This window comes from Agelaius tricolor, unplaced genomic scaffold (genome assembly GCF_023055355.1).
Source record: "Agelaius tricolor isolate 1412-34295 unplaced genomic scaffold, bAgeTri1.0.p SCAF_25, whole genome shotgun sequence".
Taxonomy (NCBI): Eukaryota; Metazoa; Chordata; class Aves; order Passeriformes; family Icteridae; genus Agelaius; species Agelaius tricolor.
The window spans coordinates 6,890,878-6,903,039 of NW_027269285.1; the positions used below are offsets into that span (position 1 = coordinate 6,890,878).

At 46.9% G+C, this 12,162-nt stretch overlaps 1 protein-coding gene across 4 annotated transcripts in view; it reads right to left on the reverse strand.

The window, feature by feature from the left end:
* COL26A1 (collagen type XXVI alpha 1 chain) overlaps positions 1–12,162 on the reverse strand; it is a 171,996-nt gene that overhangs the window by 36,132 nt on the left and 123,702 nt on the right. For all 4 annotated transcript variants that reach the window (XM_071447847.1, XM_071447849.1, XM_071447848.1 and 1 more), the window contains exon 4: positions 9,810–9,871. In XM_071447847.1, coding sequence (XP_071303948.1) covers positions 9,810–9,871 — 62 coding nt within the window. The remainder of the gene's footprint in view (positions 1–9,809; positions 9,872–12,162) is intronic.

Sequence of the window (12,162 nt, forward strand, 5' to 3'; positions counted from 1 at the left end):
GGGACTCAAGTGTGAGCTGAAGACCTTTTCTGCATCACTTTACATTATTTATTATATCATCCTTTCACTTCCCCAGCAAACATCTGGATGTTGCCAAAATGTGCTCGGGTAGAGAGGCAGAGTAGCCCCGGAGGTGGCAAATTAGAGGGGCTGCAGCCAGGCCAGGGCTGGGATGCTCCTGCTGTGAGGAGGGGGCACCCAGGGGCTGTCTTGGCCAGTGTTCTGCAGAGCTGTGGGAACAGGGATGTTAAATCCCTGCAGCCATGGTCAGGGCCCAGAAAAGCACAGGGGCCCGTGGCCCTTGCGGCTCTGCCCAAGGTCGCATCTGGAGTGGAACGGCTCCAAATCATTTTTATGGGTGATAATAAAAATGTGTTACCACATAATCAACACAAAACAGTGGCAACGGTGTCCTTTTCATTAAAACAACATGTTTGAAATGAGCACTCTGCTGATAAATGCTGTAAAAGCTGTAAAGCCATGCACAGGATAATCCAGCATGTGCTGTTATAAATTGACTATATATACTTTGCAGTCATTAAGGCTCAAACCATAGGAACAAGTTTATTTTCCCTGGGCACGAAATGATACAGGTCAGGAAGTCTCCAGACTTGAAATTGCTGAGAAATTCTAGTTTTTATGATTAGGACTGAAAAATGCCCAAAAGAAATAAAGCAGAAAGAGGAGAGGTCTCACATCCGTGAGATCCGCAGAGCCAAGCTAAAGAAGGAGAAGCACAAGGGATTTAGTCACATTCAAAAATCTCAAACTACACACAGCTCTTTCAACAAGGAGTGTCCTCTCACAGCTCACACAGCACAGAGCACCAATGGGCTCCTTACACATTATTGCAATAGCACTGGAGCCATTCATCCACTTTCTGTCACGTTCTGTTTTTCTTAAGGCTGCCATTGCTGTAGTCAGGGGACTTGAGGAGAATTCCCACTTTCATTAAACAAAAAAAAAGAAAGTTTTGAGCCCTCTGAGTAAACTGCTGGAAAATGATACCACAGAGGCTCACAGCCAGAAAGAAAATTAGCAAAATGTGCAGTGTATTAAAGTCTCAGTACTAAAATCTTGGTATTTTCTAGGCAATAGGGTTGAGGTAGAGAGAGGGATAAAATCAAGGGAAGAATGTGTGGTTTTCACAGGGAATCCTCATTGCAAGCAGTGCCCACCTGTGCTGCTGCTACGACTTCCAACACAAAAGTTCTGCCTCCATGAAGAATGGAGGCAGAAAACATCCTCATGCCACCAGATAAATGAAATATGTCTTGCAGCCCTGGATGATGTCACCCTCCAGCCACCAGGGAAGGCAGAGAGGAGGACAATGGTTGCTGCCTGTGGTGCCAGGACAGCAGATCCCTGCAGGACACAAAAAACCCTCCCCTTCCCACCTTGCAATGTGCACTCCGAGTTGAAGGACAGCCTCAACTCAGACTTCTGTCTTTCTGCATGTATGGAAGGAAAAACTCAAATTAGCCTAATGGCTGTGCTGAACTGGAGCCTCTGGCAAGAGAGGGTTTGTCTCTGGCTCAGACCCAGGTCAGACCCAGCTGGGCTGGGTCAGGAGGCTGGAAGGGACTGAGATGGAGCCACCTCTGCTGCCAACAGCGTGCGGGAGCCGCGCCGGCTGCAGGAGCGCTCAGAACATGGGGACCATCATGGGGACCACTCCTTGTGCATTGGCTGTACTTGATGACAATTTTTCTGTAAGTATGTGGGTTAATAGGTAGAGGACTAGGCTGCAGATGGCCAGTGCAACCATTAGGGCCTGGTCATGGAATCCTATCAGTTCTTCTATGATTGGCAAGGAATTGTCTTGGAAGTTAAGTTGTGAGTGGTTGGCCGTGTTTAGGTAGAGATGTGCTGGGTTTTCACCGGCAATTTAGTCTTGACAAGGCTATGTAATTGTTTTACTAACATCTCTTTATGAGAAAGAAGCATAAGGGAGCAAGGCTCAGGCCCAGCTCCAGAGGCTGTGGGGTCACCCTGGGGCTCCCAGACCCACCAGGCTCCCAGGGCAGGCTCTGGCTCCTGCTCCACTCCCAGGGCTGTGGATCCTGGCTGAGGATCCCGCTCTGCTCCCGGCCCTCCATGGGGACACGAGCGTTGTGTGCCTGGAGCTCAGTCCCAGCTTACTCAACCCACCTCCTCCTTCTCCATTTGCCAGCATAAACTTTCTCAACTTCAGACAAATACCACATTTCTTGCGTCAGATCAAAAGCTCAGGCCAGGGACAATGGAAATGGGAGGACGGTTTTCATCTTCTGGAGATGTTCGGTGTCAGAGGATGTTTTTTGGCTTGTAGTGGCTTTCCAGAACCCTGTTTTTGTTGTTCCCACTCATCAAAAAAAGATTTCACAAAGGCAGCCTCCTCCCATCATCTGTCCTCTGCTCACATTCCTGTAACTAGGTAGGTGTTAGAAACAAGGGAAGAGCAGCTAGGCTTCCAAAGATTTAAAAGTTGATATGACAGGGCTCAGAATGCTTTTTTCTTTGGATAAAAATCCAGATGGATATTATTAATTAATAAACAGGGGATATTTAGTCTCTTGAAGCGTTGGTGGAATTAACTCCCTTCCATCCCTCTCTAAAAAGGAGGAAAAGAAACTGCATGAATCCAACTCATCAGCTAAACATTCCAGTATAAAGTAAGGTTCCCTTGATCTTGTGGAGACACAAGTTGATTAATAATGGTAAATTACATAACTTGTTGGACAGATCTTTCTTCATAGCAAATTATTTGGCAATATAAGAGTTTTTTAATCATTCATCAAGACAGATCTAAACAGGGAGTTTGACAAAAAGTGATGGGGAAGGTCTCTCTCTCAAAGCAAAGTGGGACCTGTGAACAAAGGGCTCCAGCACAGACACAAGTGCTTGGTTTCAAAAGCCAAAAGACATCCAGTAAGTGTCCTGAGGAGCTGGGTGCCCAGAGAATCTGGGTGACTTCAAACTTAGAACATCTTAGAGGCTTTGGCCAAAGGAACAAGATTATTAGTGCATGGAGAAGTTGCATTGATAAATTATGGGGAAAGCACTAGCTGATGTCATTGTAGTGACCCAGTGCAGAGCAAAAGGTGAGGTTTGTGTCATCAGATAAAGCATGGAAGACAGAAACATGGATAAAGGCTTCCATCAGGTAGCACAGTTCTTGTTCTTTCTACAAAGAGAGCAACCAGATTTCCAAAATCAGGATGGAAAATGCAACTCTTTCCTCAGCAGGTACCTTCTGGAGGGGAATCAGGGCAGAGAAGACACAAAAGCCCAGCTGCCCTCCCAGTTCAGACAAAACACAGGCACTTTCAGCAGCTCCTCAGACCCTGGAGGCTTTGCTTGAGAAAACAGCTGGAGGGAAGCATTGGCTGTGCTCCAGTGAGGCACTGGGGAGCTCCTCTGAATGTGCTCCCCAATGGGGTTTACTCTGCTGCTGAGACCCCCAGCCTAACACAGGAGCCAGATGTGGAGAGGATCCAGCAATTCTGTACACAAAGCACACAAGGGAGCTCAGAGTGAAATCAGATTCACCATTGTGCCTTTAAAACACCATATAAAGATACATGGGAGCTATAACCTTCCACCCTCAAAATCACACAATTCCTCTGCCCCAGGTGTTGCTGAGGCCTCCTGGGGATGTAGGAGCAGCAGGGATGTGAACCCAGCCCAGCCTGAGGTGAATTTAGTCTTGACCAAGTGCCTCCTGTGCCAGCAATGCTTTTGGGATCAGCTCTGCTTCCCCCAGGGGAGGAGGGACCAGCTCAGGGGTTCACCTCAAGCAGGCTCAGGTGCCTTGTGTGCTCTTCTCCTCCACAGAGCTCTAAAAGCTGCTGGGAGAGAGCAGAGCAAGGGAAAAGGTGAGGACATTGGGCCTTTCCTGGCTCACCTTGGTGCATGTTGAAAGAAAAAGGACCCAAAGTGGTTTTTATCTCACAGTGGTACTTTACTTCTGAAGCTCCCACAGAATTTCTGATTAGAATCAAATGGAAATTTGAATGTATGGACACCAAATTACAAAAGGATCTGAGCACATCCCTTGGGCTCCTCACACACCTCCCTTGACAAAGCCTACTCTTCATCCACAAATGTATTTCTCTTTAAAAATCCAAGCTTGTAAACAGTGTTCCCAGGTATTAAACACACCAAAAGTATCTCCTAATGCAGACATTGAATTTGCTTGGCAAACTTGAGTTGCGTGTCAGGAAAAGAGAATTTTCCAAAGTTATTTTATGAAAATATTAAATCCATTTGACTAAAAAAGCCAAACTTGTAACAAAAAGACTTTGTGGGAGGGAATGGTGGATGAGGAGGCCTTTGCAGCCTTTTTGTTGTTCTGGCAAACGATTTCCAGCATTGGCCAAACACATGAAACAGTCTTAGGGGACAGACTGCTCCTTCAATCCAACAGTGATAAGAAATAAGGTCCAAAAATCACTAGACTTTAGGAGGAAAGGATTTTAACCATCATTCTGAAAGACAGCAGGATGCCTAAATGAGAGAAGGGTCAGTACCCAAACTGCCTCATCATCAGGATTGGTGCAGAGCAGCTAAAAAGCAAGAGATGGATGCAAAGTTACACAAAATTCGGTTTGCCCACCCAGTTTTGATTCATGGTTCCTTCTTGTAAGAATCAGTTAAGAAGTTGGATTTTATTCTTAGGGATATTTGAGTCATTAAGTTACTCAAAACTCAGCATTAAATTAGAAATTTTACAGGGATTGATTCCATGTTGTTACTGCTACCAGAAACCAGCCAGTTATTATAGCAACCTGTGAAACAACCCAAATTCTTAAATTCAGTGTGTACTGCTGGAGCTGGAGAAACAGATTCTGCACAGAGCCATTAGGAAACCTTAGGGAATAATAATAATAATAATAATAATAATAATAATAATAATAATAATAATAATAATAACAATACCTTCCTGTTCAGAAAGGAAAGGAAATACCTGCTCATAGCTATCACATACAGAACATGGAAAATCCATGGAAGTCCTTGAAGTATCAAGCAACTGCTCCTGTCCACCCTGCAGGGCCAGCAGCAGCCTCACAGCCAGGCAGTTCTGGTTCCCCTCCCAATCTCTCTGCCATGTCACAGCACCATGAAACATTTGCTATCTTCCAAATATTCCTCCCCTACAGCAGGGAATTGTTTTATTGTCTATCAGAGAAAGGAAAGACAAACCCCATAAAACATCCCAGACAGCTGCCAGTATTTAATGTAACTGCCTGGGAGAAGAGGGAAATACAGAAACATTTCATACAATGATCACATTAAAATTCCAAGTTATGATCTTTTGCCATTCAAAGACAAGGCAGTGAAGGTGCTGTTGGTGATCTCTCCTAAATTAATGGGCTGATTTCAGAAAAATAGCAATGAATTGATCAAATTCTTTGCACTCTACAAAGATTTTCTTTAAAACCTTTCAGAATCTTCTGTGTGGGGGATCACATTACAAGGGCTGTTTTCATGCAAAAACTATGCATGTCATTTATCAATCACACAATGAATCAATCAGACACTGGATATGTAATGCTATCTCCAGGCATTAAAGCTGGAAGTGAAATGCCACGAGCTTCACAAGAGCTGTGTCAGGAGATAAGGCTGGCTTAGATCAGCTCACATCAAGCACTGCACTCCAACTCCAGCCCAAACCTGGGATTAATACTGCCCAGAGCTCTGTGGTGGTGCTTATTTAGAGAAAATGGGAGAGAAAAATGAGCAGGAATTTGTGTGCAGCTGCTTGCAGCCCTGCCTGCAAATCTGCCAGCTCCACTTCCATCCCTGCCTGCAGCCCTGCTCCCCTTCCATCCCTGCCTGCATTCCTTCCAGCCCTGCTCCCTTTCCAGCCCTTTCTGCCATGGGCAATGCTGTCACTCCCCAGGTTTGTCTGGGCTCAGTCCTGTGACACAGGAGGGCAGCACCAGGCTCAGGAAACCCAGGAAAGGCTGAACACACTTCCCACTAAGGGGCTGTGCTGGCTTAAGTGAAACTTCGCTATGAAATAAAAGCAGAGTTTGCTCTTTGGGAAGCCTTTGCTATGAAATAAAAGCAGGGTTTGCTCTTTGGGAAGCCTTTTTATGAAATAAAAGCAGGGTTTGCTCTTTGGGAAGCCTTTGCTATGAAATAAAAGCAGGGTTTGCTCTTTGGGAAGCCTTTGCTATGAAATAAAAGCAGGGTTTGCTCTTTGGGAAGCCTTTGCTATGAAATAAAAGCAGGGCTTGCTCTGCCATCCCACCAGTGAGGCTCTCATGGGGTCAGGGGTATTGGGGGGGTGTAAAATAAGATGTCACAGGAGAGAAAAGCTGGTTGGCATGTTGGGGCTTGGGGAGGAGGCACTTTTCCTCCAGTCCACACCATTTCTTGCTCTGGAGCCCAGGGTGGTCACCATCCTCCCTGGCACAGGTCCTGTGCTCTGTGCATTTCCAGCTCAGCACCATCAGTCAAGCTCAGAACTCTGGCACTCAGTGGTCTGGTGAGCACATGAGCTCCATCCTGGGGGGACAAGGTGTTAGCTGGAAACAGGGGATGAGGATGGAGCCTGATTCCATCTGCCTTCACCTCCCTGCCTGCAGAAACCCCTCCTGCAGGCACAAGGACATCCTGGGGCAGCACAGGAAGGTGTGAGGCACCTGAAGAGTTGGTGGTGCTGCAGCTGAGCCATGGCTCAGCCTCTCTCCTCCCCAAGGGCAATAAAAGCACTGGTCCCTAATGAGTCATTTTTTATTCCATTTGCTCTGTGTTTATTTTTGCTTCTCACCTTCTGATCCAACTCTCATATTACTAAAATCAGAGTACTTTTATTACCTCATTTGGACACTGATCTTACAATTTGGATGAACCAGCTCAGCCTTGTAATAGGAAAGATGAGACCATTGCTGGTTTTATCCCCAGTTTTAGGGGGGCTGCAATAAAAGCTGAAGAGGAGTCAGGAAAGAAGAAAACTCAAGCTGGTTTTCCCCTTGCCATCCCCTGAGCTCACCTTGGTCATTCTGGGCTGAAATTCAAAAGAGCAAAAGCAGCAAAGTGCCTCAATTTCAGCTCCCTCCAGAGGGAGCAGCACTGTGGCAGGAAAATCCAGCTCTGCTTGTGGGGAAGATGAAATTCCACATCTGCTTTTGCAGAAAAAACCTGCAAAAATCCAGTGGGAAACAGCCTCTGGCACTGGCAGAGAAGTGTGTGCCCATCCCACCCTTACTGTGCTCCTCAAAACAGCTTCAGGTTGTTGTGGTGAAATGGGACATTACAAGAAGACAGTATGGACAGCTGAGAGACAACTTCACATCCAGATCATCCAGCAAAACAGGGATCTTCCTCCAAAATCCAGAGCAGGAATGCAGACACCACCAAACAAACATAAGCACCTTTAAATGATGCTGGCTATTGTTGAATTATAACAACTGAGTTCATTAGATTGCTACAGAGATCAAACTGAACTTAAATTAACCTTGTAAAAAGGGGGAATCAGCACATTTCTCCTGTGTACAGCACCAGCAGTCGTGTGCTGTTGCTTCACTCTCTGTTTCATTGCTACAGTCAATTTTTGCAAAGCATCCACAGCTTTTCAAACAAAGTGGAAGCCAAAAGATTGATAAGGACCTTGCTGGGCTGTGCTGCAGAAGGTCTCCTTGCAGACACATGGTCTTTAGTACTTCAAAAAGCAAGGCAATAACTCATTTTCCTCTGGAAAAGTGAACCCTTTTGATGAGCCCTGCTCCCAGCTTGGGTCTGTGTGGGAGCAGAGGGAAGTCAGGAGGAAAACCATCACAGCCACAGCACCCACTGCCTGACTGCAGCACTAAATCAGAGACACAGCACGCTCTGCCTGGCTTCCCAAAGGGGTCTGGGCAGGTGGAACCTCCTTCCCCCTCCCCAGAGTCCTGCCAGGCCCCAGCTGAGCTGCCATCAGCCTTTACACGTTGTTACCTGTGCAAACCCAGGGCACTGGGGATGTTTCCCTGTCTGCTCTGGGGTGCCCTGACCCCCAGGGCAGCACTGACTTTGACCCTCATCCATGGAGAAAGTTTCCTAAACTCCAGAATAGACTAAAATCCACAGAAATGTGAAACAGATTACAGAGAGTAGTGTAGGTGTATCACTTAGTTGGGAAATTGAGGCTTTGGGATTTTTAGTGTGTTGTGGATGGAAGCAAGATGGAGGGCACAGGGTGTCATCCTGGGCTTTTTCTTCATGGGTTTGGGTGGCATTTTGTAATTGGGCAGAAAAGTCCCCATTGTGGCCTTTTGGGGATCAGTTATTGGGTTAAAAAGGGAAATAATCTAGGTGTCAGTTCTGAATTGGATAGTTTAGCTTTAAAAGACCTTGTACCAAGAGATTGTTGGCCATTTTTGTGGTGCTTTTCCAGTGCACTGAGCCTGGTGTGGACAGCATGCAAAACTCTAGATAAGATAACAATAAACAAGAACCTGAAGACTGAAAAGATTCAGTGCATTTCTCTTTCCTGACACAAAACCACTCCAGGAGGGTCAGGGGAGCCCCCTGGGAGGGCCCAGCCAGAGTCCCAGAAGTGAAGGAATCAGCAACAGGAACCCAAGAGTTCCCACAGCAGTGGTGAGCAGCACAAGGCAGCAGAGGGGGCAGTGATGGCAGGACAGGCAGGACAGGCAGGACAGGCAGGACAGGCAGGACAGCCTCTGCTTGTCCTTCTCCAGTCAGCCAGACAGAGAAAATCTTGGACAGCAAAGAAAGGTCCAGCCTGGGAGGGAAGGGCTGATTCCCATCTCTCTGAGGCCAGGCCTGTGGCTCCCTTGCACTCAGGATTGCACACACAGGGGTCCCTCTGTCCTGTCCCTCTGTCCTGTCCCTCTGTCCTGCCCTGCCAGAGGGCCCCCAGTGCCAGCCCCTGCTGCTCAGACAAACAGCCCAGCTCCCTGTGGTCCTTTGCACTACACCAGTTTTTTCCACTGGAACAATCCTGTTCCCCAGAACTTCATTCCCCCCACCCCTTCATTTTCCTGTAGTGAAATAAAACTGGGAAGGCTTTGAGGAGGCTCCAGACTTCATTTCAGCACAAACAATTCCCAAATTACCATAATATCATGTACTGGCCTCAAAAACACCACACAACCACCACCTCCCTCCACAAAGGTTTCTCCCTAAATTCTTTTATGTCATTGATAAGCATCAGTTAATGAATAATAACAGCAGTAAATGCCTTAAAGGGACCAAAGCATGATAAGTAGCAGCCAGGAGTGGGCTGTCACAGGAGGGACCACAGATCAAAGGGGAATGCTGACTCAGCTGCTTTGTTGCTAGACTGGAACAATTTATCTGAATCCCAGTAGGTAGAAATTAAAACTATTTGTAAGGAAAAAAAACAACAATGTGAAGGTCTCCCCCTAATATTTGTCTCCACTAAACTATGCATGAGAGCCTCCCACCCTTCAGAAAAAGGGATAAAAAGAGCAGGACTGGATTGCACTTGAAGAAATACAGCAGGGCAGAGGGAGGGCAGGTGGGACAGGCAGACAGTGACAAATAAACATGATGGCAACACATGTTTATGTGTTAATAATCATAAATAATAATAAACATGTTACATGGCAAGGTATTTCTGAGGTCTGAGCAGTATTTTGGAGGAGCTGGGCTGAGGCAGGGATGCAGACACATGGGAAGGGGAAGGGAAGGAGCAGGGCTAAAGGCAAACAGTGCCTCATGTTCTAGGGCACAGCCACTGCCATGGAGAGAGGAAGAGGCACTGATCAATCCAGGGCAGCCAACTCAATGTGGTTTTCAGCAGAAACTCTTGGAAATGATGGTGGAACAGGAGAGTAAAGGCAGCTCCTTACCTTGGCCTCCAGCGTGTTCAGCCTCTCACTCATGTCAGCCAGCCTGGTGCAGTTCATGCACTCTAGAGAACAAAACACAGTCATGTCACAGAGAGAACAAAACACAGTCATGTCACACTGCCAGCTGCTCTGTGTGCTCACCCACAGCTCCAGGCTGACCCCTTTATCCAGGGCTCATGGAAAAGTGAGTCAAGATCAGTTATGGAGCAAAATAAATATTCAAATCCAGTGCACGGGTCACCAGCCACGTTACATGAACCTCGTTTGGGGATGTTCAGTGAGGCAGAGTGTGAAATGAAGGTCCCAAAATGCAAAAGGTAGATGAAATAAAAATCAGTTTTGGGACTTTTATGCTGCCAACCAGCATGACCTGCTGTCATAGGCAGAGACACTTGTCCTGGCACTGGTGCAGGCTGGTGTGGCACCTGCTCCCACCTCACTGACCAGGCTGCACAGCCTCCCCACCCTTTAATACTCTCCCCTCTATTATTTTCCTGTTTAAATACCGAGGAAGGCAATGAATACACAAAATACCCATCTCTGTGGAGTCCTGCTCCATCCCTGGGCTCCCAGGGATGTTACCACTCCCAACAAATGAGACAGAGCATCCACCTCTGTTTCAGCCAGGAAACCCAAGGCAGATCCCAGGGCTGATGCAGCCCAGAGCTGCAGTATGAAGTGGTTTCCATCTCCCTTTGCTGCAGAGGAGCAGCAGACAGTGAGCAGCCACCAAAGGAGTCCTGAGAGGAGCCTCAGTGAGAACAAGCACTGCCAGAAGGAGCTCTGAGTGCAGGTTAAAGAGGCTGCTCCCTCCAAAGGTCATTCCTTATCTAAACACAAGGCCTGCTGCTTCACCTCTGGCTTCATCTCAGCAGTTTTGAAGTGAGTGAAGGAGGATTAAGCCCTGAACAGAGATTTAATCAACAAGGTGCTTTTCCAGTGCTTTGCAGCAAGGTGGAACTGCCCATTCCCAGCTCTCAGAGAAGCTTTCCATGCTGGACCCTCACCTCTCATGACTTCTGAAGCCCAGCAGCTCTCAAAAAGGGAAAACTATTTACAGCATGGAGCATTTCAGAGGATAAACCATCCATATTGAGGTGATGAATCACAGCTCATGTCCCATAGAGCAGAATCACATCTCTGTGTGTATGTTTTGTGTTCCTTAAGGGCCAGAGTCTTTCATTGACTCGGTTTCCATTGACTGGCCATGGAAGTATGGCACAGACATATTTTATGGAAAATCCTTTGCTTAGGATTTTTCCTCCTGAGAAGCTGAGAGGCCTCAGGAACAAAATGTAACCAATGGTTATCTGCTGCTGTGGAATGCAACAGGTGGATCTGTGATTGGTCTCATGTGGTTGTTTCTAATTAATGGCCAATCACAGCCCAGCTGGCTTGGACTCTCTGTCCCAGACACAAGTCTTTGTTATTCATTCCATTCCTTTTCTATTCTTAGCCAGCCTTCTGATGGAATCCTTTCTTCTATTCTTTTAGTATAGTTTTAATATGATATATATCATAAAATAATAAATCAGCCTTCTGAAACATGGAGTCAGATCCTCGTCTCTTCCCTCATCCTCAGACCCCTGTGAACACCATCACAGAATTATTTAACTCTGCTGCTCCCATAGGGCTGGGAATGTTGTCCTGTAGTTCCTGAGCCCCTACAGATTGCTCAGGTGCAGCTGAGGCTGCAGTGATGCAGAGGATGCTGGGGAAACCCAAAAGTTCCCTATGGCACGGAATGGGTGAACATGGATTCTGCCCTGAGGGAACACCCCAACCCCAGGGCTCTGCTGTCCCCCCTAACAAGATTTGTCCCCTGTTGCACAAAGCCCCCCAGGGCACCTCTCCAGTCTCCATCCCCAGTCTCTTGCTGGCTTTGTGGAGCACATTGCATGCCCTGGTGGCTCTCAGCCATGCAAAGATTTGAGTGCGTGGCTTGGAAGAACAGGAAGCTGGGTTATTCCACCCTGGTGATTTACAGGCTAAAAAGATTTTTTGAGTGCTAACAGCAACCCAGTGCATCCACTTTCCAAAGGAATTCTCACACTGGCTCTCTGTGAGGAGCTGTGCAGCTTCCCAAAGGAGCCAGACATAGATTTTCCACCTCATAATATACAACATTTTGCAGAAAAAGCATCTGATGCTTCAGGAACACTCAGATGGAGGGATTTCCTCACAGGTCAATACTGACATGGACTTTCTTTTATTTTTATTTCCTGTAATAGATCTTGGGCAATCTCTTTTGGCTTGAATTAACCCATGAATATGCAAGTGCCATAAGTGCACTGTCCTTTGGGGAAGGAAATGGGTGAGGCTTGTTTGGTCTGGATCTGCTTGTGGTGTGTGA